This window comes from Leptopilina boulardi, unplaced genomic scaffold, assembly GCF_019393585.1.
Source record: "Leptopilina boulardi isolate dan_hultmark-lab unplaced genomic scaffold, ZJU_Lbou_2.1 LbouV2_310, whole genome shotgun sequence".
Lineage (NCBI taxonomy): Eukaryota > Metazoa > Arthropoda > Insecta > Hymenoptera > Figitidae > Leptopilina > Leptopilina boulardi.
Genome location: NW_026137875.1, coordinates 3,547,310 through 3,574,567, shown reverse-complemented (window position 1 = coordinate 3,574,567; position 27,258 = coordinate 3,547,310). Strand labels below are relative to the sequence as shown.

General features: G+C 26.7%; 1 protein-coding gene across 1 annotated transcript; it reads right to left on the bottom strand.

The window, feature by feature from the left end:
* Positions 1-9,206: 9,206 nt before the first annotated feature.
* Positions 9,207-25,452, bottom strand: LOC127283654 (facilitated trehalose transporter Tret1-like). The gene is made up of 10 exons (XM_051308660.1): positions 25,294-25,452; positions 24,816-24,972; positions 24,595-24,730; positions 18,965-19,173; positions 17,163-17,432; positions 13,484-13,706; positions 13,040-13,236; positions 12,743-12,922; positions 9,778-9,912; positions 9,207-9,649 (listed from the first exon to the last, which is right to left on the bottom strand). The coding sequence occupies exons 1-10, from the start codon at positions 25,326-25,328 to the stop codon at positions 9,587-9,589; spliced, it is 1,605 nt and encodes a 534-aa protein (XP_051164617.1). The 5' UTR covers positions 25,329-25,452; the 3' UTR covers positions 9,207-9,586.
* Positions 25,453-27,258: the final 1,806 nt, after the last annotated feature.

Below are 27,258 nucleotides of genomic sequence, written 5' to 3'. Positions count from 1 at the left end.
TATAACTTAACGAAGATTCGATGCTCAGGTAAGAAGAAATAGAGGTATTACAATAGTGCCATAAAAGGCTCATTAAGGCTAGACTGATTGTCGCCTCGAAGGCTAGACTGACAATCGTCATTATATTTCTTTTGAAAATATTTAATTCTTAATATTAAATTTTTAACATTCCCACTCAAAAGAAAAATAAAAAAAAATATTATTTCAATCCAATATTTGATTTTATGTAGGAGAACTTCATCGCTGGTAGTGGCTTCGTGAAGGCATCCGCCAATTGTTCAGCTGTGGAAACATATTTAATTAACACATTTTTCTTTAACACATGGTCACGTGTGAAGTGATATTTTATATCTATGTGTTTTGTTCTCTTATGGTTTATTGGGTTCTTAGCTATGCTTATACAACTATTGTTATCCTCATAAAGCAAGATCGGTTTTGACATATCAATATTTATACTTGATAATAAGCTCTTCAACCATATAGCCTCTTTTACACATTCGAAAAGAGCCATATATTCTGCTTCGGTTGAAGATGCGGCTACAGAGGTTTGTCTTTTTGTGTTCCAGGAAATTGAACAATTTTCAAAAACTTTAAATAAATAACCTGTTGTGCTTTTTCTATCTATTACATCATTTCCCCAATCGGAATCTACATAACCCTCAATTATATTTTTATAATTATCATTTCGTGTATATGTGAGTTTCAGATTTAGGGAACCTTTGATGTAACGTAAAACTCTTTTTAAGCAAGTCCAAAGTTCTTTATTTGATTTATTTTGGAATCTACTTAAAATATTTATAGCTACGCACAGATCTGGACGACTACACAACATTGCATACATGAGGCATCCTATTAAATTTCTACAAGGGGCATTCGTGATCTCATTACTGTTTAATTCTATGTAATTTAATTTATTTTCAAGGGGAGTACTTATACTTTTACAATCATACATATTAAACTTGTTCAAAACCTTTTTCAAGTATAGACTTTGATCTAATGTTATTTCGTTTTTTGTTCTTTGAATTCGAATACCCAAGAAAAACTTTACATCTTCTAGATCGGTCATTTTAAAATTCTCTTTTAAATAATTTTTGAGATTTATCATTGCAACTTTGTCTCTTGTACAAATTAGAAGATCATCAACATAAAGGATAATATATATATTTTTATTTAAGTCTCCCTTATCCAAAAAATATAAGCAAGGATCAACCGTGGAACTGTTAAAACCAATTTTTTTAATCGTTTTATCGAAATGCTCGTACCAACATCTAGAAGATTGTTTCAGGCCATAAATAGCTTTATGCAGTTTGCACACTTTATTTGTATCTGAATTATTCGTATCTGTTTTTATCCCCTCAGGAATTGACATATAGATTTCCTCCTGTAAAACTCCATGTAAAAATGCGGTTTTCACGTCCATGTGGTCGACTAATAAATTAAACTGATTTGAAAAAGCCAGGAGGAATCTAAAAGTTGATATACGCACAACAGGTGCAAAAGTCTCATCATAATCACTGAGATACTTTTGATCAAAACCTCTAGCTACTAACCTTGCTTTATGTTTTGTGGGATTTCCATGTTCGTCAATTTTAATTGTGAAAACCCATTTATTTGTAATAATATTTTTATTACTTGGTTTGTCAACTATTGTCCAAGTTTTATTTAAATTAAGTGAATCAATTTCATCCTTAATGGCTTGTTCCCACTGATTTTTATCTTCTCTTGATTTTATTTCACTAAAAGTGTTCGGTATAGATTCAATGGTTTTTAAACAAAGAAGATTGTTATAAATATCATTATCTATATCGTGATCAAGATCATCAGTGTAATTAGGCCTAGGATAATTTTTTGTTCGATCGCTTCTCCTAAAAACAGGAAGATTTGTTTCGTCTGACAAATTTGATTCACTTAATTCACCTGAATTACTTGATTCTTGCAAATCGGGTTGAATCAATTTTGGTTCAGGATTTATTAAAATATGAGGGTTAGAGTCGATTTTTCTAATTTTTGGTTTTGAAACACTTTCATTATGATCGTTAATAGATCTTGTGTTTTTATAATTAGTTTCATCGATAACTACATCTCGGGCAATTATAAAATTTTCTTTTTCAACATTCCACACCTTATATCCATTTGGAGCGTAACCCATTAGAATCCCTTTAAAAGATTTTTCATCAAATTTATTTCTTTTAGTTTTAATTTGAATATATACAGTCGAACCAAATATTTTTAAGTTTTCCAATTTTGGTTTTTTGTTGTGCCAACATTCATATGGTGTTTTATTTACACTTAGAGCTGTGGTTGGCAAAATATTTGTTAAATATGTTGCTGTTAAAACAGCTTCACCCCAAAAATTTTTTGCCAACCCGGATGTAATTATCATCGTACGCGCTTTTTCAGTTATGGTACGGTTCATCCGTTCAGCTACACCATTTTGTTGAGGTGTATGTGGTACAGTTAAATGGAAAGTAATGCCTTTCTGAATACAATATTTTTTGAAATCATTTGATAGATACTCTCCACCATTGTCACAATATAGATATTCAATTTTACAATTAAAGTGTACTTCGCTTTTTGCTTGAAAATCTTTAAAGGCATTAAAAACTTCGGATTTAAACTCTAATAAATATGTTACTGTATAATGTGTAAACTCATCTATAAAAGTTACAAAATAATTTTTGTTGTCAATGGTGGGAGGTGTAATTGGACCACAAACATCAGAATGAACTATATATAAAGGACGTATTACATGAGATTTATTTTTTGATTTCGAAAAAGGCAAACTGGTTTGTTTTCCAAGTACACAAGGTTCACAAATATTGTTTTCAGGATTAACATTTTCAATGAGATTAACATCTTCTACCATTTTATGATTTTTTAATTTTTGAAAAGATTGTTTATTTGCATGACCTAGACGTTCATGCCAAATCTGGTAGTTATTCGTGTTAATCATATTTATATTTCTAATATACCCATAGTCTTTTGTTATTGTAAAAGTAATACAAATTAAACCATTTATGGGCTTACCTGTTGCAATAATATTATTTTCTTTCATGATCCATACGCCATCTTGATCGAAAGTGACTGACATCCCTTTCTTTTGCATCCGTGATACAGATATAATGTTGTGTGGTACTTCAGGTATAAGAAGGACATTTTCCATCCGTAATTTTACTCCTGCATCCGAAATGACGTTAATTGATCCTGCTTTCGTTGCTGTGACAGTGATACCCCTTTTTGCTACTTCAATTTTCGTAGGTGTAGTTAAGTTATAAATTTCAGTAAAAAGGCTTTCAGAATTCACTATGTGGTCCGTAGCTCCGGAGTCTAGAAGAAAAGACACTTTCTCTTTATTTGAGATCACATCTGAATGATCATTCCTCATCATAAATGCGAATCCTGATGCGTCACTTGATGTAGAGTTTGCGAAAGCAGTTTGAATTACACCGTGTTTTTCAGTCATCCTTTTATGAAAATAACAGTCTTTTAACAAATGATTTTTTCTTCCACAGTGATCACATCGTTTATCATTATTTCTCATTTGCTGCATCGATGTATTTCTCTTTTTATAAAATTTATTTTTATTTTGGTGAAAATTTTGTTTAAATTTCTTTTTATCTGGTTTGGGTTTTGACTGATCATTTATATCAGTTGCTTTTCTCTTTTGAAAAGTATTAGTTGCTTGAAGGACTTTTAGAGCACTTGTTTTGTTATCTTCATTTAATTTTGTCTCATGATCTAAAAGTCTAGTTTTAACGAATGATAAGTTTAAATTATCTTCGGCTAATGTTTCTAAAGCGGTAATCACACCATCATAGCTATTAGGTAATGTGAGTAACAAATGTGAAATTTTGTCCATCTCGTCCAATTTAGCTCCTGCAGCAAGTAATTCCGTAACGAGATCATCGAAGTCCGTAAAGTGTTGCAATAGAGATTTGTCACCAGAAAATTTCAAGTTTAAAAGTCTTTTTCTTAAAGCTAACTGTGTTGCTAAGCTTTTTCTTTCATAAATATTATCCAGGTTTTGAATAATTTCTTTAGCAGTTGACTTCTCTTTTGCAAAAATTAGAAAAGAGTCACTTAAGTAATCGATTATAATACCTTTTGCCTGCAAATTATTTTTCTTCCAAGTATTATGCGGTTCTTCGGGAATCTCATCTTCAACGACATTTAATATATTTAATTCAGCAAGTAATGATTTAATGCGGAACTTCCACACTCCATACCTTTCGCCGTTAAAAGGAAGGATATTTCTTTTATTTTTATTCTCCATATTTATTCACACACGACACTGGGCCCATAACCTTTTATTATTTTAATTTAAAATTATCTAATAGGTTATGGTAAAAGAAAACACAACATTTAATATTTTTGATATTTGAACATAGAATTTATTTAATCAAATTTTATACAACCTTACAGTACGAAGTCAAAATATAAACTAAACTATATAACTTAACGAAGATTCGATGCTCAGGTAAGAAGAAATAGAGGTATTACAATAGTGCCATAAAAGGCTCATTAAGGCTAGACTGATTGTCGCCTCGAAGGCTAGACTGACAATCGTCATTATATTTCTTTTGAAAATATTTAATTCTTAATATTAAATTTTTAACAGAACATAAAGGTGTTCGTGTAAGAACATGTACAAGAACATGTTCCACATCTAGCGCAAGAAAATTTACATGAAACCTGCACAAAAAAATATGTACAAGAACATGTACATTTTCTTGTATAATATCTTGTTATAATATATTTAAATTTATTATTAAGAAAGTTCAATGGTCTCTAATATTCTTTGGCAAAGAGGGACCCTTATAATTATCGCCCTTTAAAAACGGCACTCTGAAGAACGTGAAAATGATAAACATTGATTTTAAAACACTTTTTTCTTGAAACACAAACACTTTTTATAAAATCGGCCAACGTACCAAGAATTCTTTTTTGAAACCACGCAAAAACGCGATTGCAAATTCTGCAAAATTGGAAATGGGAAAACCGCAGTAATATAATGACAGCTGCAACTTTGTACTCCCTGTATGCTTCTGCCATCTAACAGCAGCAGCTGTCAATCTTACTTTCCTATTTCTAATTTTCCGATCGTGTTTTTGTATGGATACGAAAAATCTTTCGGCTTTAGGAAATTTATAAGATAAAAATTCTTATTGTTAGTTATACGTTGACCAATTTTATAAAAAGTGTCTGTGTTTCGAGAGAAAAGTGTTTTAAAATGATCAATGTTTATCATTTTCAAGTTTAGTGCGCCGTTTTTATAGAGCGATAATTAAAGGTCCCTCTTTGCCAAAGAATTTCAGAGATCGTTCAACACTCTTAAGTTTTATTTTATTTGATCTTCTACTCATTTACTATAGTAGGTGTTTTCGGCAACTACTGCGATTTACTGCTATAGCAGTACTAAGTGGTGCTCATAAAAACAGCCAATTGTGTTAAGGCCAGGTCCAAGTGAGGCAGCGCCATCTACATTGATACTAACATTTTGGAAAATTTTCAACAGCCTTTTCTTGAAAACAAAATGGTAAAATGCTTTTTCCTTTATGGATAATTGATTATTGGCAAGATATACACCAGCTAAAACTTTTTTTGAGTTAAAATAATAAAAAAAATTTCTTGTCAATAAATTAAATATGAGCACTTTTTTCACAAAAACTGTAACAGTACTTTCTCAGAAATTACAATCAAAAATGCAATTTCCATTTGGAAAATTAATAAACGCTAAAAAATACACGACCTAAGATTTACCAATCACGAAAATAACAAAAAAAAATTTTATTAAATATTTAACATATTGATACTGCTTTACTGATTGTGACAGCCCTTTGGTAGATTATGTATTTCAGGTGGTTAGCAACAGCGCCAATCTCCTCCTTTCGGCAAATCTGCGAAACGTCTGGTGACATATATAACCTGCCAAACGGCTGTCATAATGAGTAAAATATGTTATGTTAAAATACTTTTTTTTTGTTATTTTCGTGATTAGTAAATCTTAGGTCGTGTATTTTTTAGCGTTTATTAATTTTCCAAATGGAAATTTCATTTTTGATTGTAATTTCTGAGAAAGTACTGTTACAGTTTTTGTGAAAAAAGTGCTCATATTCAATTTATTGACATGAAATTTTTTTGATTATTTTAACTGCCTCACTTGGTCCTGGCCTTAAACGACAAAAAAGTATATCATTTTTCAGCATTTGAGCTCCACTTAGTACTGCTAGCAGTAAATCGCAGTATTTGCCGAAAACACCCTATATAATGCAAAAATAATATAAGAGTAAACCTGTAAATAGTAAACAATGTGTTTCTAAGTCGAGTCGAGATTTGACTTTACTGCTGCCATGATTTTTTTCGATAAATTACATGCTTAAATTATGTCTCCGTAAATTTAAATAACCAATAATTTAATAATTGATAACATTATTATTGTCATTATTATTTTTATCTTAAATTTGAGAAATAATTTTAAATTCATTGGTCTTTGTAAAGACAAACAATATGAAAATATACAATTTTAAAATAAAGCAAAATTTTTAAAAATAAATGATTTTAATTTTACAAATTCACTTTATTTAGTTACTTAATTATGTAATTGTAATAGGGTCAATCCATTATATTTCGACTGAAGTCGTCGCTGACTAATTTTTAAAAATTATAATACTTTGCAGGAATGATTTTGAAGTTATCAAGATCACGAAATGAAAAGAATTTTATTAAAATTTTAATTATTTATTGCAAAATATGAATTTAAAGTATATGAGGTGCTAAAAACTGTCAATTTTTTAGCCATTAGAAAATATGCAAAAATACGTAGAATTTACCATAAAAATAAAATTTTTTTTTGTAATTTACTAAGAATGAATAAATTTATCATTATCAATTGATGTAATTATTTAAATATGTGAAATAATATATAAAATATGATTTTCAAGTTCGCCTGTCAAATAACCTAAATTTGAAAATTTCCTCTATTAAATGTGAGAAAGAGAAGTCATTAAATTGAAAAAAACCTTACCAAATATAAAGTACCTGTGACTAACTTTTAGTTTTTCTTAGAACTTTTTTCCTTTTTTCTTCATAAATGTGAAATAAAAAGCAATAAAAATTGACACTTTGCTTATTTTCACTATTTTCAAATGTAAATAACTTTCTTGGAGAAAACTGAAAAATTACAAAACTTGGGCAATATCTAATTGATCACTATTTACACACACTGGAAAAAAATTCGCTTTGGTCCCGAAGATACTTTTTGAGATAATTAAGTTTAAACTTTTCACAATTTTTATCAGGTTAATACATGTAGTTTTTTAAGGACGAAGTTAGATTTTATTGGTTAAACATTTTGAACTAACTTCAATTTTATAAAAATCACATGCATTAACCTGATAAAAATTGTGAAAAATTTAAACATAATTATCTCAAAAAGTATCTTCGGGACCAAAGCGAATTTTTTTCCAGTGTGTGTAAATAGTGATCAATTAGATATTGCCCAAGTTTTGTAATTTTTCAGTTTTCTCCAAGAAAGTTATTTACATTTGAAAATAGTGAAAATAAGCAAAGTGCCAATTTTTATTGCTTTTTATTTCACATTTATGAAGAAAAAAGGAAAAAAGTGCTAAGAAAAACTAAAAGTTAGTCACAGGTACTTTATATTTGGTAAGGTTTTTTTCAATTTAATGACTTCTCTTTCTCACATTTAATAAAGGAAATTTTCAAATTTAGGTTATTTGACAGGCGAACTTGAAAATCATATTTTATATATTATTTCACATATTTAAATAATTACATCAATTGATAATGATAAATTTATTCATTCTTAGTAAATTACAAAAAAAAATTTTTATTTTTATGGTAAATTCTACGTATTTTTGCATATTTTCTAATGGCTAAAAAATTGACAGTTTTCAGCACCTCATATACTTTAAATTCATATTTTGCAATAAATAATTAAAATTTTAATAAAATTCTTTTCATTTCGTGATCTTGATAACTTCAAAATCATTCCTGCAAAGTATTATAATTTTTAAAAATTAGTCAGCGACGACTTCATTCGAAATATAATGGATTGACCCAATAATAATAATAATAATAATAATTTATTTATATATAATATTAATCTAATTTTGTGGACTTCTTTTTAATTTATTGATATGCATACACATATATCATGTGAATTATAAATGGAAAAATTTATTATTTTGCATATTGAAAATTATTCTCAGTGCGTGGGAAAAGAAGCAGAAGATAATATAGATAACAATTGGTTTTCATTTCCTGGCAATTTATAGCTTCGAATCGAAGAAAGCTTTTTCTCTGAATATTTAATATGTTTATGAGAAACATACTTGAAGTCCTTTGCGTTTAATGTCAATCAACTACTTTCTACTTTGTAATTTGAGACAATATTCTTCTCATGAGCCTATATTAAAGATCTATTAAAAATAGCAATATATTATATTAATATATAATATAATTTAATTAAATTAACTAAGTTGTTAAAACTTGATGAACATTAATTTTTAAAATAAAATGTTAATTTAATTTGTTTTTTATTTAAAAAAAAATTTTTTTTTTATTAAATTACTAAAAATTACAAAAAAAAATTTAATTTTAATTAACAGTAATTAATAGAATTTTTTTTCTCAGATTCTTGATAATTAAAATTAATATAAATTAATTATGCCACTGAAAAATTGAAAAGAAAAAACTTTTCTACACTATTAAATAAAATGTCTTGTCCCGTTGATTGATTAAATAAAAAAAAATAATATGTTATTGAAAAAAAAATAAAATAATTTTTAAATAATTTAAATAGTATTTTGAATATATTTTTCATAACAGAATAGTGAATATTAATCATAAAAATTTTTTAAATTCAACTTCATTATTTTATTTCACAATTATTAAAATAGTTATATTTAATAATAACACTAATTTTTTTTTTACAATATTATGAATATTACACATTCAAAGTAAATTAATATAGTCGTAAAAAAATAACGTTGATGAAATTAAACTCGACAATATTTTATGTAATTAAACTACACATATATAAAACACTTAAATATAAAGAATTTATAATTCTAATTAATAAAAGTGCAAAAAAAAAAAAAAATGCAAAAAACTTATTTGCAATATTTTAAAAATCTATATGAAGAATTTTTAATTTCAATGAAATAAATAATAAGTCGAAAATAATAAATTATGATTTGTTTCTAATTTGCGATTCTATACATTAAAAAAATAATAATCACAAAAGTACAATATTTAAATCTTCAAACAGCGTTTTTTTTTGGCAGTAGATTTATTTTTTACTTATGTAATGATCATTGCTGAAGTTCACAAAGTTTATAATCAACGATTTTTAAAGAAATATATATATTTTTTTTTTTTGACAAATTCTACGAATTTTTGTCTTAAAAATATTTCTTGCAGTGTTTATTTATCAATAAATTATGAGAAACATTTTTACAGCTAAAACATGTTATAAATTTCCATGTTACAAAAAATTTGTTTTTTAATCATTTATCATAAACTTTGTGGACTTAATTATCGTTTATATGATCATTGCATGTCATTAAATTAATGGTTCAGTTTGTTTTCGTTCTTCTTTTTTTGTGATCCAGAAAAGATTTCCTTCCTGTGAAAAATAATTATAAATTAAATTGTATGTATTTTTTTTATATATAAATTTTGTATTAATTTTTATTTTATATAAACATTTTTTTTTAAAATTGAATTAATTAAATTTACATGTTGAAGATTTACCTGAAAATAATCTTCAATTTCCTGAAGAGTACGATCTTTAGTCTCGGGCAAAATGAAATAGGTAAAGACAACATTCATAAATGCAAAATTGGCAAAGATTAAAAATATACCAGGCATACCAATTGATTCTGTCATCTGGAAATTTATCGAATTAAATATTATAATCATAATAAAAATATTTGATAATGCATCGAATTTTCAAATAATATAATTTTTAATAAGAATTTTTTAGAACAATTTTTTTCTTCATCACAGTTTTTTTTTTTTAATTTATATTTTATATTATCAAATATACGACGTTTTGGTAGCTGACGTTATATCCTTATCAAGTTTACATAAATAGTACACTAAAAAATTATAATTTATTTCATTTTATAAAAAATTTATAAATATTTATAAATTTATTTATTTTATATTAAGTTAATTTATTTATAAAAATAAATAAACTGTGTTAAAAAAAATGGCGTAAAAAATTCTTATTATTTATATAATAATTATTACCACATACAATTTCTATTTAAGGCCAGGTCCAAGTGAGGCAGCGCCATCTACATTGATACTAAAATTTTGGAAAATTTTCAACATCCTTTTCTTGAAAACAAGATGGTAAAATGCTTTTTCCTTTATGGATAATTGATTATTGGCAAGATATACACCAGCTAAAACTTTTTTTGAGTTAAAATAATAAAAAAAATTTCATGTCAATAAATTAAATATGAGCACTTTTTTCACAAAAACTGTAACAGTACTTTCTCAGAAATTACAATCAAAAATGCAATAATTTCCATTTGGAAAATTAATAAACGATAAAAAATACACGACCTAAGATTTACCAATCACGAAAATAACAAAAAAAAATTTTATTAAATATTTAACATATTGATACTGCTTTACTGATTGTGACAGCCTTTTAGTAGATTATGTATTTCAGGTGGTTAGCAACAGCGCCAATCTCCTCCTTTCGGCAAATCTGCGAAACGTCTGATGACATATATAACCTGCCAAACGGCTGTCACAATGAGTAAAATATGTTATGTTAAAATACTTTTTTTTTGTTATTTTCGTGATTGGTAAATCTTAGGTCGTGTATTTTTTAGCGTTTATTAATTTTCCAAATGGAAATTGTATTTTTGATTGTAATTTCTGAGAATGTACTGTTACAGTTTTTGTGAAAAAAGTGCTCATATTTAATTTATTGACATGAAATTTTTTTTATTATTTTAACTCAAAAAAAGTTTTAGCTGGTGTATATCTTGCCAATAATCAATTATCCATAAAGGAAAAAGCATTTTACCATCTTGTTTTCAAGAAAAGGCTGTTGAAAATTTTCCAAAATTTTAGTATCAATGTAGATGGCGCTGCCTCACTTGGACCTGGCCTTAACAGAATTTATGACTAGCAAAATTTTCATAAAAAGAATTTTTATTCATCAGAATTGTTCTTTTATCGAATTTCTATTTATTCAAATATTCACTTAACAATGTTTCATTAACAATTAATTATTATTATTAAATAAAATTTTTCTAGACACAAATTCTGTTAAATGGAAATTGTATTATTTAAAAATTTGATATATTAAAAAATCTGCTACTTATACAAAAGTTCAGTTAAAAAGAAATTTTAATAAATCACATTTTCGTTAAATATAAATTCTTCGATATGAAAATTTATTTATTTATTAAACGAGTTAACAAAACCCTTACGTACAAAGTACAAAGCACTCAAACTTACTAATTAAAAAAACAAAATTTGAATACAATAAAAATGAATCAAAAGAAAAATTAGGCTGAGTTATTGTTATCATCAGTAATATTAACAAATGAAAAAGTGCTTAATTCTGACTTAAACTTAGAAAGTGAGTTAGAAAAAAAGTCAACACTGTCAGACACAAGATTCAGCTGATTATAAAATCCACTTTATAAAATTCTGCTAAATAAAAATTTGATAATTTTTAATCCGACACTACAAAAATTCCAAATTTGATTCAAATAATCCACTACTTGACTAATAAAAGTATCACAAGGGGTAGGGGGGGGGTGTTAAAATTTCGAAAAAATGTATCACATGCTTTATGGATAACCCCCAAGTAACCAATTATTTGAATCAAATAAATTTTTTTCAGTGTATTAAGAAGGTTATAGGGATTGACTGAACTAATCAAAACAGAAACCATTATTTTATGATTTGACTTTCTTGGTACTGTGAAACGTCTACTGGCAACACCACATTACGTCAGTCGAGTTGCAAATGGTTGCTATATGACTTGTTTACTTTAATAAAACAATTATCCCACTATTTAATTAACTTTAATTTAATTTTAAAAAATGTATAATCAATTTTATTTATTAACTTTTATTTTCTTTTTAAATATAACGTATTTTATGCGTGCTATCAGAATCAAAATTTTAAAATTTAGCGCGCAAAATTAACGTATAATATGCATGATCAAGGGTGCAACGTTGCCAGACGTTCTGACAGCTGTTCAATTTTTATAAATTAATTTATTGCAGCTCCCACAAGAATCTAATAACACTTTTTTAAACAGATATTTAATCATTAAATATCTGTTTTGTATTAAAAACAGTTTCATTAATTTCCTAATGTTAATTATTTTGTGGTGAATAAATATATATGAAAAGTACTTAATTCCCATGAGACACAATGTTAATTGTTAAAAAACAAAAACGCTTATAACTTTTTTCACAAGAACCTAGAGGTCTGAAAAATTTAGCTACATAATTTTCAAACATTTATCTAATAGCGGACTAAGTTTCATTAAATTACTAATATGTTAATTCTATTTCCGCTATAACCTCCTTAACATGCTTCGTTAAGAATATTTTTTTGAGAAATATTTAACAAAAAAGATTTTTAAAACATTATTTTATTTCTAAAGCAGCTGACAGAGAAAATGACCAAAAAAAATTTATAAAGTTATATAGAATTATATAAATGAAAATCTCACCTGAGGAAAGTATTTTGTAACGCCAAAAAGTGTTAGGTGAAACAATGAAAAAATGAAACCACCTGCTAAACCTCTAGCTCTTTGAGGAAGCAATTCACCCACCATAATTCCTGGTAAGCTCAAAAATCCAATGGTATTTGCAGCCACATAGATCAAAAGACATGAACCAAGGACGTAAATCTGTTAAAATAAAAATTCACACCTCGAACAATGTAATTTAATAAAAAAAAAAAAGAAAATAGTAATATATTATTAAAATTTTCAGATTTGATTTTAGGAATTTAAAAAAATTCGTACATCATAAGAGGAGACTCCTTTTTGAAGTAATAAGTAACTCGCCAAAATTAAGGCCGATGATCCTGTTCCAATACCAGAGAGAAGAGCCAATGTTCTTCTGCCCATTTTCAACAATAGGAAGCAAGCACAAATAGAAAATATTAATCTCATAACAGCCAATAAAGCTGCCCATAAATAATTATCCAAACTATTTACGCCTGCAAAACAAGTGTGTGAGTATAATTTGAAAAAAAAAATTAGAATATATATAAAATTATTTTAAAAAATAATCATTATTTTCAGAGTGATCGTAAATTAAGATTTCGTTTTTCGCAAAAAATAAAATTGAATATTAACAATCAAATGATATTTAAATTATGGTGAGAATTTATTTTAATTTTAGAGAAATTTTTGAAAATTTTACAACTGTGTTATTATTTTGTAAAATAATTTTTAAAACTATACCTATATGTTTCATGAGGTCAACTCCATAAAAAATAATGACATAAGTCCCACTGAGGAGTTGAAGAACATTAAAGACATTAATTATAATCAGTGGTTTAATGACGCCTGGATTGAAGATTGTTGAAAATACTGATAAAGCTTTTTCTCTTAAAGAAGGATTAATTGACTTCCTGACAAGATCAGCATTTGCTCTTGCCTCTAAAATGGAAGCTTCAATTATTACCTGCAAAATATTATAGTAATTAAATTTCAATTTAATTTCTTTAATGTTTATTAGAAAATTTTTTTAAGAGCGAAAGAGAACGCATGATTATCTCATAAAAATCATTAAGGGTATGTGGGCAAAGGACGTTTTTTTGTGGTTTGAAACTTTCTCTGAAATAAAAAATGATTTCGGGTTAAAATTTTGGAGAAAAGATTGTGTTTGGTACAAGGAATCTCACTGTTCTACTAATTTACCATAACTTAACGCCAAAATAATAAAAATAAATCAATAAATAGTAAAATAATGTCCCACACAGCACAACATCTTACACCAGGCCTACAGCAGGGTTACATGTAAGGTTTGTAAGGTAACATCGTAAGCCCATAGTAGACTTACAGTAAACCAAAAATGTCCGCCTTACAGTAAGCTTACATGGTAGGGTCGAGGTAAGCTTACATGGTAGGGTCGAGGTAAGCTTACACGGTAAGGTCGAGGTAAGCTTACACGGTAAGGTCGAGGTAAGCTTACATGGTTGGGTCGAGGTAAGCTTACACGGTAAGGTCGAGGTAAGCTTACACGGTAAGGTCGAGGTAAGCTTACATGGTAGGGTCGAGGTAAGCTTACACGGTAAGGTCGAGGTAAGCTTACATGGTAGGGTCGAGGTAAGCTTACATGGTTGGGTCGAGGTAAGCTTACACGGTAAGGTCGAGGTAAGCTTACACGGTAAGGTCGAGGTAAGCTTACACGGTAAGGTCGAGGTAAGCTTACATGGTTGGGTCGAGGTAAGCTTACACGGTAAGGTCGAGGTAAGCTTACACGGTAAGGTCGAGGTAAGCTTACATGGTAGGGTCGAGGTAAGCTTACACGGTAAGGTCGAGGTAAGCTTACACGGTAAGGTCGAGGTAAGCTTACATGGTTGGGTCGAGGTAAGCTTACACGGTAAGGTCGAGGTAAGCTTACACGGTAAGGTCGAGGTAAGCTTACATGGTAGGGTCGAGGTAAGCTTACACGGTAAGGTCGAGGTAAGCTTACATGGTAGGGTCGAGGTAAGCTTACACGGTAAGGTCGAGGTAAGCTTACATGGTAGGGTCGAGGTAAGCTTACATGGTAGGGTCGAGGTAAGCTTACACGGTAAGGTCGAGGTAAGCTTACACGGTAAGGTCGAGGTAAGCTTACATGGTTGGGTCGAGGTAAGCTTACACGGTAAGGTCGAGGTAAGCTTACACGGTAAGGTCGAGGTAAGCTTACATGGTAGGGTCGAGGTAAGCTTACACGGTAAGGTCGAGGTAAGCTTACACGGTAAGGTCGAGGTAAGCTTACATGGTTGGGTCGAGGTAAGCTTACACGGTAAGGTCGAGGTAAGCTTACACGGTAAGGTCGAGGTAAGCTTACATGGTAGGGTCGAGGTAAGCTTACACGGTAAGGTCGAGGTAAGCTTACATGGTAGGGTCGAGGTAAGCTTACATGGTAGGGTCGAGGTAAGCTTACACGGTAAGGTCGAGGTAAGCTTATGAGTAAAGGCTGTGGTAAGGTTATTATTAAGTTGTAAGGTTGAGGTAAGGTTGTGGTAAGCTTACAAGGTAAGGCAAGTTATATTCAAATAATAATATTAATAATAAATAAATATTCAATAAAAAAATTTTTCTTTTGCCTTATTCTATTTTGGGAACCTATCATTTCGCAGAAAGTTTTGAAAACAAATTTGGGAGGAGTAGGATTCGAACCCGGGACCGAAGTATATACCTAACAACCTAACCAACTGAGCTAAACGGGGAACTGACAATGAGAAAAGTAATCTTGCTTTTAAGGAGTTGATTATCTTCTTGGTTCCACTTTAAAAGTAAGATTACTTTTCTCATTGTCAGTTCCCCGTTTAGCTCAGTTGGTTAGGTTGTTAGGTATATACTTCGGTCCCGGGTTCGAATCCTACTCCTCCCAAATTTGTTTTCAAAACTTTCTGCGAAATGATAGGTTCCCAAAATAGAATAAGGCAAAAGAAAAATTTTTTTATTGAATATTTATTTATTATTAATATTATTATTTGAATATAACTTGCCTTACCTTGTAAGCTTACCACAACCTTACCTCAACCTTACAACTTAATAATAACCTTACCACAGCCTTTACTCATAAGCTTACCTCGACCTTACCGTGTAAGCTTACCTCGACCCTACCATGTAAGCTTACCTCGACCCTACCATGTAAGCTTACCTCGACCCTACCATGTAAGCTTACCTCGACCTTACCGTGTAAGCTTACCTCGACCTCACCGTGTAAGCTTACCTCGACCCTACCATGTAAGCTTACCTCGACCCTACCATGTAAGCTTACCTCGACCCTACCATGTAAGCTTACTGTAAGGCGGACATTTTAGGTTTACTGTAAGTCTACTATGGGCTTACGATGTTACCTTACAAACCTTACATGTAAGCCTGCTGTAGGCCTGGTGTAAGATGTTGTGCTGTGTGGGGTATTTTATCATAGTTCATTCAGCGGCCACTCGCTCGAATTGGCGCTGTTTACTGGAACACTGACAAACTCAAGCAACATCTATGTATGCGCCGCCATGTTTTTTGTCATTTTCGTTTAAAAATGCCGTCTTTTTAAACATCATTTTTTAATAATTTAACTCAAAATTATGTATTTTTCGGAGATCAGCGAGATTCCTTGTACCCTAATGTATCATCCCTCAAAATTTTAGACAAAAATCTTTTCTCATTTTAGAGTGAAATGTATACTACCAAAACACATTTTCCCATACTAGGTCACGTGGGAGGTTCCCACATACCCTTAAATAGAATTTTTATTTTAAAGTATTTTATTAGAAATAATTATTTTTTAGACAAATTTTCATTTTACGAATTAACATTTTACTTTTTATACGAATTTTTACTTTACAAAATACAAAATTTTTAGCTATCGAATTTTTATTCGACAGAATTTTTATTTTTCAGTTATTTTCTTTACATGCGCCTTTTTATATAAAAGAATTTTAATTTAAGCGAATTTTAATTGATAGAATTTTTAAGACGCCGAATTTTCATTTGTCCCAAATTACAAATTAGTTAGTTTAGAAAATTGCGCCTAAATCTTTCTGTCGATTGTTCGGCCATTTTTAATTTCGGACAAATTAAAATTTGGCGTCTTAAAAATTCTATCAATTAAAATTTAGGTGAATTGAAATTTCAGTCATTTAAAAATTCAGATAAATTAAAATTCGCTAAAATTGAAATTTCTGTCTTTTAAAAATTCGAATCACATAAAATTTGATTGTATGAAAATTCTGTTAAATTAAAATTCTTTTAAATAAAAAGTCATCTCAAGGAAATGACTGTAAAATAAAAATTCTGCTAAACAAAACTTAAGTTATAAAATTTTGTTAAGTAAAAATTCGTATAAAAAGAAATTCTGTAAAATACTAATTCAAAGAATGAAAATTCGTCTGAAAATAATTTATCAATATATATAAAATACCTGAGCCTTATCACCGCCTCTGAGCCATAGAAGTGCCTTTTTTGCAGCTTCTACTCGATTTTGCCTGATTAGCCAGGCAGGACTTTCATGAACCATACAAAGAGTCATAAATCCCAATATTGATGGAATTGTTCCATAAATGGCTACAAAATCCCATCTTAAAATTGCACCTAAAGCATAAACGAAAAGAATTCCTGCAGAATATGCTGCTATTGTGCCACCCACTAACATTCCTCGAAGTCCTGGATCTGCCATTTCTCCTAATATTACCTAAAAACAAAAAAAAATTCAATTAAAAAAATTACAATTCGAATTTTTTTTTGTTAAATTAATTCTAAAAAGAAACTTATGAATAATATAAATTATAATCCTAACTAAAAGCAAATAATAAAAATTATAATAATTATTTTAATTATTTATTATTAATAATATAGTTTATATTTTCTAATTAACATACTTAAGAAAAAAATTTTAGGTTATGTTTTGAAATTTTTATGTGAAAATTCTCAAAGCAGATCAACTACTACTTTCAATCATTAATATTAAAGTGTATTTGTTACATTGAAAATATTCAATACAAACTTATTTCGATTTTCATATATAAATAAAAAGAACTTTTAATCAAGGTAAAACTGTCGTAAACATAACCTATAATTCGTTTGCATCTGAGATACACTCGTGGCCAGATATGCCTACACTTTTTGTCTTTTTCTAACGCACTTGTTGCCATGACAACACGCGAATGACAAAAATAAAAATTAGTTGGGTTTGCTTGGAACTTGTTACTCGGGGGGTTATTGAGGTGACTGATTACGAATTTGCCATCAGTTTTCAAAAATTCAAAATGGCGGATCCAATATAACGAAAAAAAACTTTTTAAATTGATCGGATTTGCTTAAAACTCGTTCAAAAATCTGATGTCAAATTCGTAATCAACGACCTGAAAAATCCCCCGAGTAACAAGTTTTAAGCAAATTCAAGTAATTTTTAATTTTGTGATCCACCATTTTGTTTTTTTAAAACCTAATTCGTTATCAGCGACTTCAAAAACCCCAAAGTAACGTGTTTCAAGAAAATCCGATCAATTTTAAAAAATTTTGTCTGCCATATTGGATCCGCCATTTTAAATTTTGAAAATCTAATGCCAGATTAGTAATCAGCGACCCCATAAACCCCCTAGTAAAGAGTTTCAAACTAATTTGATTAATTTTTATTCACCTATTTTCTACTTAAATTTTTTACGATTTTTTTTTAATCCATTTGTGTCCATTTTTAAAGCGTATTTGTAAGAAGATTAATGAAGCTGGAGATGCGCGGTTTGTTGCATTGAAAAGAGCACATATTTTTCTATAAGAACCCAAGCAAAAATTTCTGTCTAATGCCGATATTGACAACAGGCGCAATCATGCACCAATACTGAAATTTTATTTCTTTATATTTTCCTCAATATTTTACTTTTTAGAAAACTTAACTTAAAATAAATTTTATAAATATAAAGAAACTGTTAAATAATTAAATTTTAAACGCAAATTTTCTTTAAACACTAAATCTGAATAATAAAATTTGTGATAATATTACCTAATAAATATCATGTTACATACTTAAATAGTAATTTAAATATTGTTCATTGTATTTAAGTAAAGGGTATGTTTTCAAAAAATGTACCGTTACTCTAACCATTTTTTTTTTTTTGCAGGATTTTTTTCATGAAAAATTTTAATTATTTAGAAAATCATGTAAAAGGAATATTTCGGGAGAAAAATACCGAATTTTTTTTTAATTAATTATAATTTTACAGCTACCTGAGAGGGAACTGCGGTTAATCCAACAGCAAATCCGGATAGAATTCTCCCTAAGAAGAAATGATGGACATATTTAGCGAAAGCCATAATTATCCATCCAGAACAAAGGGGAATTGCTGCCAGCTGAAGTGATCCTCTTCTTCCAATAAAATCCATTAAGGGCCCAGAAACTAATGCTCCAATTGGTGTAGCTAAACTATGCACTGAAGCTGAAAATTTTTTTTTTTCAAATTTACAATATTGTTGAAGTATTTTGACAGGTAATTTCTCAATAATATTTTTATTCTATCCTCTTCTTTCTTTTTTTTTTTTTTTACTTTATTGAATATACAAAACATTTTATTAAAATCGTAAATTTGCAATATTCTTAAATATAATATTTTGTGATTGTGAAATAACTTGGTGCATTATAATAATTATTATCACTTCTAGTTAAAAGTTCATTGCATTCTCTCAAGGAAGGCTCGAACAGAATTTTCCACATCTTATCAGTGATCAATTAGAATGGAAGAATTTCATAAAATAAACATTTATTCAATGAAAAACAATTATTTTACATTGTTATAATTTTAATGTATTTATTAAAATTATAATCAAAGTTGGTTTTTGTCATATAACACGGTTGATATGTGAAATTTTTCGCTGATTTTGACTGTTCAAAAAAAAAATTAGTCATTTATATATTCCAAAGTTGAGTTTTGTTTAGTGGATGCAAACAAAAAAAAATTAAATAATAGATGACCGAACGAGTCCTTGACACAGATTACAAAATATTTATCCACAAGTCCGCATCACGTCCTTAAAAATAAATTTATAAGGCGTATTCGTTTGATGGACGCATAAAAATAAATAGGCTTAATTCGACAGAATATAAGCGTGATCCACGGAAGTGTTTAATGGCGAATTATCTGCGGAAACTTTAGCTTTAGTGGGTCAGGGTCCAATTTTGTCAAGGTGAGGATTGAGTTAATATAGGACCTTCCTAATGCATTTTAAATTATATCATATACTTTTACGCCAACTTATTTACATCTTCACTAAAATATATTACTTAATACCAGTTATCTCACATGAGCCGCTATTAAAAAAAGAAGAAGTCAAAAAAGAAATTCATTCCTATACATAGAGCTTGAAATAATTTCACTATCTTCTTTTATGCTTTACAAGAAATTTAAATCGAAAATTTTTTCTATTGACATTAAAATAATTTTTAATCAATGAGGTATTAAAACGAATTATATAGATTAAAATACCACAAAAGAGTAAAATAATCCAGTTTTAGGACTAAATTTTTTTTTCAATATTATAAAACACGTTTTTAGGTTTATTTTTTTGAAAGTTTGTAATTTAAATTTTTGGATGGATTATTTTATATCCATTTTGATAATAAAATAATACACCACAATTTACTGTGTTAGTATTGTGAAAAATAAAGTGTCAAAAGTATAAAATTAAAAAATCTATAAAAAAGAAATGCACTGAGAAATTTTTTCTGTTTAATTATTTTAAGGGGAGGTACAAGTCATGAAAATTTGGAAAAAAAATTAATATCAATTTTTATAATAGAACAAGAGTGTTTAACGGTCAGGGATGTCAGGAAATGTCAGAGAATTTCATTCAAAGTCAAGGAAATTTCTATAAATTTATACAAAAATTAAAATTTTTTGTGAATTAAAAATTTTTTTTAATCTATTTAAATAGTTTTCATCACGATTTTTTACTATCATTAGATATTAATTTATTGTTAAATATGTTAGTAACCATATTTTTGTCCCAAAAAGGCAGAAATAAAGTTATAGTAAAAAGTCAAAAAATGTAAAAAATTAAAATTTTTCAAAACCTAAAATTAAAACAAAAATTTAATATAAAACAGACAAAAATTATTTTTCTTCAATTTTCCGTAATGGAATATGATTTTTTGGTTAATTGAAATTTCATTGGTATAATTGTTTTAAAATTGAACTTCTTCCATTATTTTTAAAATTTTTTCATCGCCAATTTTGTTATACACTTTTATATTATGATTTTGACTAATCAATCTTATGAAATTTAAAGTTATTTATTTTTTAAAAATTGAAATTTTTAAAATGGTCAAAAATATATATTTTTTTATTTTTATAACATAAAACATTTTTAGATCTTAAATAATGTGAAAAAACATTTTTGCCTATAACTACAACGAAAAGTTAAATAGGTTAAAATTTCCAGTGGTCCCTCTCCTTATAATTTTTTGTTAAATGGTCCCCAGGATATCTTGGAATATCCATAGGATATCCAAACCGCCGGTCTGTGGGACATCAACAGGACATCCATAGGATATCCACAGGATATCCCTAAGACATCCACAAAATATCTATTGGATATTATATCGCAGGATATCCATGGGATATCCTCAGGATGTCTGGGATATTCTTAGGATATTCACGGGATATTTAATATCTCAACATATATTTTTAAAGGTTAAAATTGTTAAGCTAATATAATGAATAATAATATAATAAAAACAAAAATCTTATGAGCTTCTAATTTATTTTAAATGAAGATTTGAAACGCATTTTTCAAAGTTTTTAAATAAACTCATGCACTTAATGTATAATTAATATTAATAGTTATTCGTTATTTGCGGGGAAGAATTTATATTGTTTAAAGCCAATTTATTTTCTGACAATATTAAGCATATGAATCAAGGAATGAATCACGAATGAGAAAAAAATTAGTTAATAATTTTTCAAATTAAACAACTTTCTCGAAAAACAAGTTGCATTTTATTTTATTTATATAAAATTTAATTCACAGAATATTCTCACTCGTAGTCTCATAATGACTTTAAAAACATTATCCTGAGAATATCTTCTTGACATTCAGAAGATATACTGAGAATATCGTGAAAATATCTGTGGGATATCCTGACGATATCTATGGGATATCCTGATGATATCTATGGGATATCCTGATGATATCTGTGGGATATCCTGACGATATCTATGGGATATCTGGAGGACATTTATGAAAGTATATAGAGATATCCAGAAGATATCCTGTGGATATCCTCAGATATCTATGGGATATCCAAAGGATATCCAAACCGCCGATTTTTTGGATATCCTTAAGAGATCCTTTTGATATCCATAGGACATCCCTAGGATATCTGCGGGATATTATCAATATATCCCAAGATATCTTGTGTTATTAGGGTATAGAAAAATTTTTTTTCTTCTAAATTGTTGAAATAGAGATTTTTTAAGATAAAATAATATTCTAATGCAAATCGGTTATTATAATAAATATTGAAAGTTCAATTATTAATAATAATAATAATATGTAAATTTCAGTTTGCACCGATTATTTGTCAATTTTTTTAATAATGTATAAAAATAATAATAATTTCTGACAGGTCTATAACATATGACTTTGAGACAGATAAAATTATTCAATCAAATCAAATGTAGGTCAGTGCTATATGTCGCAGTTATGAACTATTCTCGTAATAATTTCATCTCGCGAGGGTCAAAATACTCCTTTCCCACCTTGAACCTGTATCTTGATCCATGATCTTTAAACGTATCAATGTTATAAAGGGTTTACATTCAACATCAAGATCACAATTTAACCGCGTTCATTATAAATATTACAAAAGAAAAATTAAATAAAAATTTGTTCTATAAAAGTATCGAGAAAAAGTAATTTCTATAACATTTTTTTCTTTATTAATTAATTATTATTCCAACATATCAATAACTTTGTCACATTTAATTTGGCTAAATTAATTACTTTTAAATTATTTTTTTCTAATTTTTTTTTCACCAACACGTTTATGACTTGTGAAATTAAAAAAAAAAAATTTTTTTGAATGCTATAATAAATTTGTAAAATTGCATGAGTTTTGAAAATTTCTTTTTGGATTGTATGTTTTTACGTGAACTTTTCGAAAAGGTGCAAAAAAATGACTGAAAAATAATTTGCTAGATTTTTTGCAATTTAATGATTAAATTTTTAATGTACCTACAGTTAAATGTTACTGAAAACTAGTTTCAATCGTTGTATTATTATTTTAGTTTCTTTTTTACTTTTTTTTGTTATTCTTATCTTACACTGAAAGACTTTTTGTTTCAAAAATTGATATAATTTGTTTCAAAATGAGGATAACTGTATTTTTGTACTATTTAGTCGTGTGAACGTACTAGTTTCTGACTAGAAAAAACTAAAAATTAGTATGGACCATACTAATTTTTGATATTATTTGGTTAGAAACTAGTACTTTCATACGACTAAATAGTACAAAAATACAGTTATCCTCATTTTGAAACAAATTATATTAATTTTTGAAACAAATTATATTAATTTTTGAAACAAAAAGTCTTTCAGTGTATCTCTAAAATTGTTTGTAACCTTCGTTTTCTTTTTCCAATAAATTAACAAAAAAAAAAAAACTACGTAATTTAAAAATTTTCAGCCTAAACACGTTGTTGGTAAAGGATTTTTTCAATTTTTTCAAAATGTTGTATTTTATTCTAAATTCCAATTTTTACATTTATATTTTCGATACACTTTTTGAAAATGTTGCATATTTTACCCCAAAAAAAAAAAACGCAGAAAATCATTATGATTTTTGAGACTTTTTTTATGGTTTTCACAATAAAAATTAAATTTGAAGCTATTTTTACTATGATTTTCATAATCAGCGCATCAAAATACATCAATAATATACGTAGCATCATAAAAATCGGAGGTATTTTTTAAAAAATTCAAAATTTCAATGTACCTAATTTTGTTGAAAAATTTTCAAAAAAAAAAAAAAATTGAAAGATACCAACAGTTTTAAAAATAAAATGTTAATATGAAAATTGCAAAAAATCTAGTTAATAATTTCTCTATCATTTTTTTTTCATCTTTTCGAAAAATTCACATAATTAAAATGAATAAAAAAATTTAATGTTCCTATTTTTTCGAATGTTCTGAATATTCAAATGAACGAAATCATTTTTTCGGTCTATACCAAATGAAAAATAAAAAAACTACATTAAACATTTTAATAAATTATTAATTTATTTTTAGTTACAGAAAAAAAAATTTTGTAATAAAATTTGAAATTAAAAAAGTTGTAAAAAAATTTTTTTTTTTTCTTTTGAACGTTCAGAACTTCAGGCACATAAAAATTTAACCAAATCAGAAGCCAAATATTTATTTCATATATGTGACCTGGACAGTTAAAAGGGACCTTTTGTCCGAAAAAATCGATTTTTTATTGATTGGTGGTTCTGATAGAGAAAACTTTTTTCTATCAGAATCACCAATCAATAAAAAATTAATTTTTTCGGACAAAAGGTCCCTTTTAACTGTCCAGGTCATATATATATAATATAATAAAACGGAAAAAATATTTTTCAGTTAGCAATATTTTTTTAAATTAATTTTCAACTTTAAATAAAAAATGAAATAAATAAATATTTTTTATTGAATTTCTTTTTCTTTAATATTTATAAAAACAAATAAAATTTGTTGATTGAAAATTTTTTTTTTTTTAAATAAAAATAATTAAACAATATTTATGAAAAAAAAAAATTGTAATTTGCTGACTAAAACTCGCAATTAACAAAATATAAGAAAAATTGAAAAAATTTTGTACTTACCTATCCATGATCCTGTTTCAGTGTCAATATGAAGAGTTCCATTACTTTCTAATAATTGGGGTAAAAGAATTGCACTATAACCAATTGGCATGCCACAACCTGCCATTAAAATAAATACTGCACCTGTCACCAAGCACTGAAAAAAATTAAATTATTTACAATAATAATCAAGTATATTGTAATTCTATTTGTTTTGTTCTTTTTCGAAAATATAAATTTACCTGTGCCATAACACCCTTTGAATTTGAAGAATATCGTCTAACAATAGTGGAATAGTCATAATTATTATTGTTCTCTATTGAACTTTTTAAATCTTTCGATTTAATTTGTAAAGTAGGATAACTAGTTCTATAATTCAAAACTGATTGATTTTCGTCACTGGAAACAAAAAGAAATTTCCCTTTAATTACAAAAAATAATGTATAAAATTGTAAAATATATACATATATATAATAATAAAAATTAACGAAATTAATTTTTAGAAGAAATAAATTCAACTTTGAATATGAAAATTAATCATTATATTTTATTTCAATAAAATTTTAATAAAATAATATCTATTCCAAGGACAAAAAAATTAATAATTCAATGAAATTCATTGATAAAAATTATTAAAATTTAAATAAAATAATAAATAAAAATAAAATTAAATAAATATTTTTTTTCATTGCTCTATTTTTATAATTTAAAATCACGAACTTTAACAAAAGAGAAGTTTTATCACTGTTATCCATTTTTGAAAATTTCACTGTATCACACTTTTATCGTGTTACTTTCGCATTCTTCAAAGTAACACTGAATTCAAATTGCTTTTCAGCTTTACTATATTTATCATAATAAGACAAATTAAGAATTACAAGTTTATCATGAATTAATTACATTCATTATTATGTACAAATATTCCAAGCTAAAGATTATATATTATCAAAGTAGAATTTATTACACTCTGTCAACAATGACAATCTCAATGTCAACAAATATGTCAAAGTTGAAATTATTACAATATTGTATATAATTGATGTTAAACAATATTTTTTTTTCAATTTTTTCTAGAATTTAAAGATTTTTTAATTTTTTTTTTTACCAAAAATTGACACTAACAGTGAGAAAAAATTTTAAATAATTTTTGATCCATTATTTGTCTAAGTAGAATTTTTTACTTATTAAAATGAAAAATGAATAAATTTACTTTTTTTTGTTAATAGAAAATAGGGGGAAAAAAGAATTATTTCATTTAAAAATCTTCCCTATTTTCAGTATTATTTTTTATCATTCCTCACAAGACAATTGACCATAATTGCTCATTACCGATTACAAAAACAATTATAGAAATTTACCTAATGCCAACAGCCATTTTTAATTCTTTGTTAATTTTTTGTTGCGCACCCAATATTTTTTTTTTTTTTCCTTAAAAATTTTTTAACACTAATATTTTCACTTTTTTTTCATTCAAATACGTTTTTGAAAAATTTTTCATGATCCATTTGTAGAAAAAAAAAGTATTTAAATATTCAACTGTTTTTCTACACGTTGGTGTAAAACTGGTAAACTAATGACAGGCGCTTCTAAATACGTTGATTATTTCAAAGGAATTAATTATTTATTTATTCAATTATTTTTTCGATTATACTTATTTTAAAAATAAATATAGATGCATGATTACTTATTTTTTTTTTATCTATTTTATTTTAAAGCCACAATTTATTGAAAATTTATTTAGTCAATAATTTAAAAAAAAAATTTCTGAATTTTTTATTTTATTGGATATACACTTTTTTTTAAAAAAAAATATATATTGATTTATAAAAAATTTCTATTAAATTTTATTTTTTGTTTCGTTTTTCTCAGACTTGTTAATAATTTTTTTTTATATATTGTTTATTAAAAAATTAAAAAAAAAAAAATAGTTACAATATAAAATTATATTAGTCAAAGGACTTTTTGAAGTTTCCTTCCATCACCTCGAGATGAAGGGAATCAACTGAATGAAATACAGCCTCCGCTTTTATTAAGTAGCTGACATTGAGTAGATTCGGCAATTTTGTCGTATGCTAATATAATCTCTCTCACATAATTTTTATTTGTACAATTTTTTTTTTCTTAAGGAGTATGACTACTTCTTGAGTTCATATAATTTTATCTCAATCAAGAAACATAAATAAATCAATTAATTATTCGTTTTATATAATTTTTTAATTATCATTTATAAATAATAAATTATTTAAATATAAAAAAAAAAATTTTTTTATATAAAAATAAAATAATAATAATAATAAATAATAATAATTAACAATAATAATAATAAATAATAATAATAATAAATAAAATAATATAAAATAAATAAATGAAGGTTTTGATTTTTAGTTTTCTGTAAGTATTTATTTTTATAAATAAAAATTTACGAATGTATGTACTTACCTGAAAAAAGAATTTCAAAGCTTTTAAATATTTTATTTACGAAATAATTTTTTTTTTTTTTTTATTAACATGTACGAAATAATAATTTCAAGTTGAAAATTCTATTAATATTTATTATTAATAATAATATTATTAATAATATTAATTCATTAATATTTTATTTATTTTATTTCAATTGACTTATTATTTAATTTTTATTAAAAGACAATATTTATTTTTTATGTTATTTATATAACGACTTATTTG

What these genes read in the sequence shown, in the direction of transcription:
- LOC127283654 (XM_051308660.1), bottom strand. Translation starts at nt 25,328, where the DNA reads ATGGATAACAGTGATAAAACTTCTCTTTTGTTAAA. An exon ending in TGAAACAGGATCATGGATAG is followed by an intron (nt 19,174 to 24,594) that starts GTAAGTACAAAA and finishes AAAAATTTTCAG; the next exon opens with CTTCAGTGCATAGTTTAGCT. An exon ending in GAGGCGGTGATAAGGCTCAG is followed by an intron (nt 13,707 to 17,162) that starts GTATTTTATATA and finishes AATATTTTGCAG; the next exon opens with GTAATAATTGAAGCTTCCAT.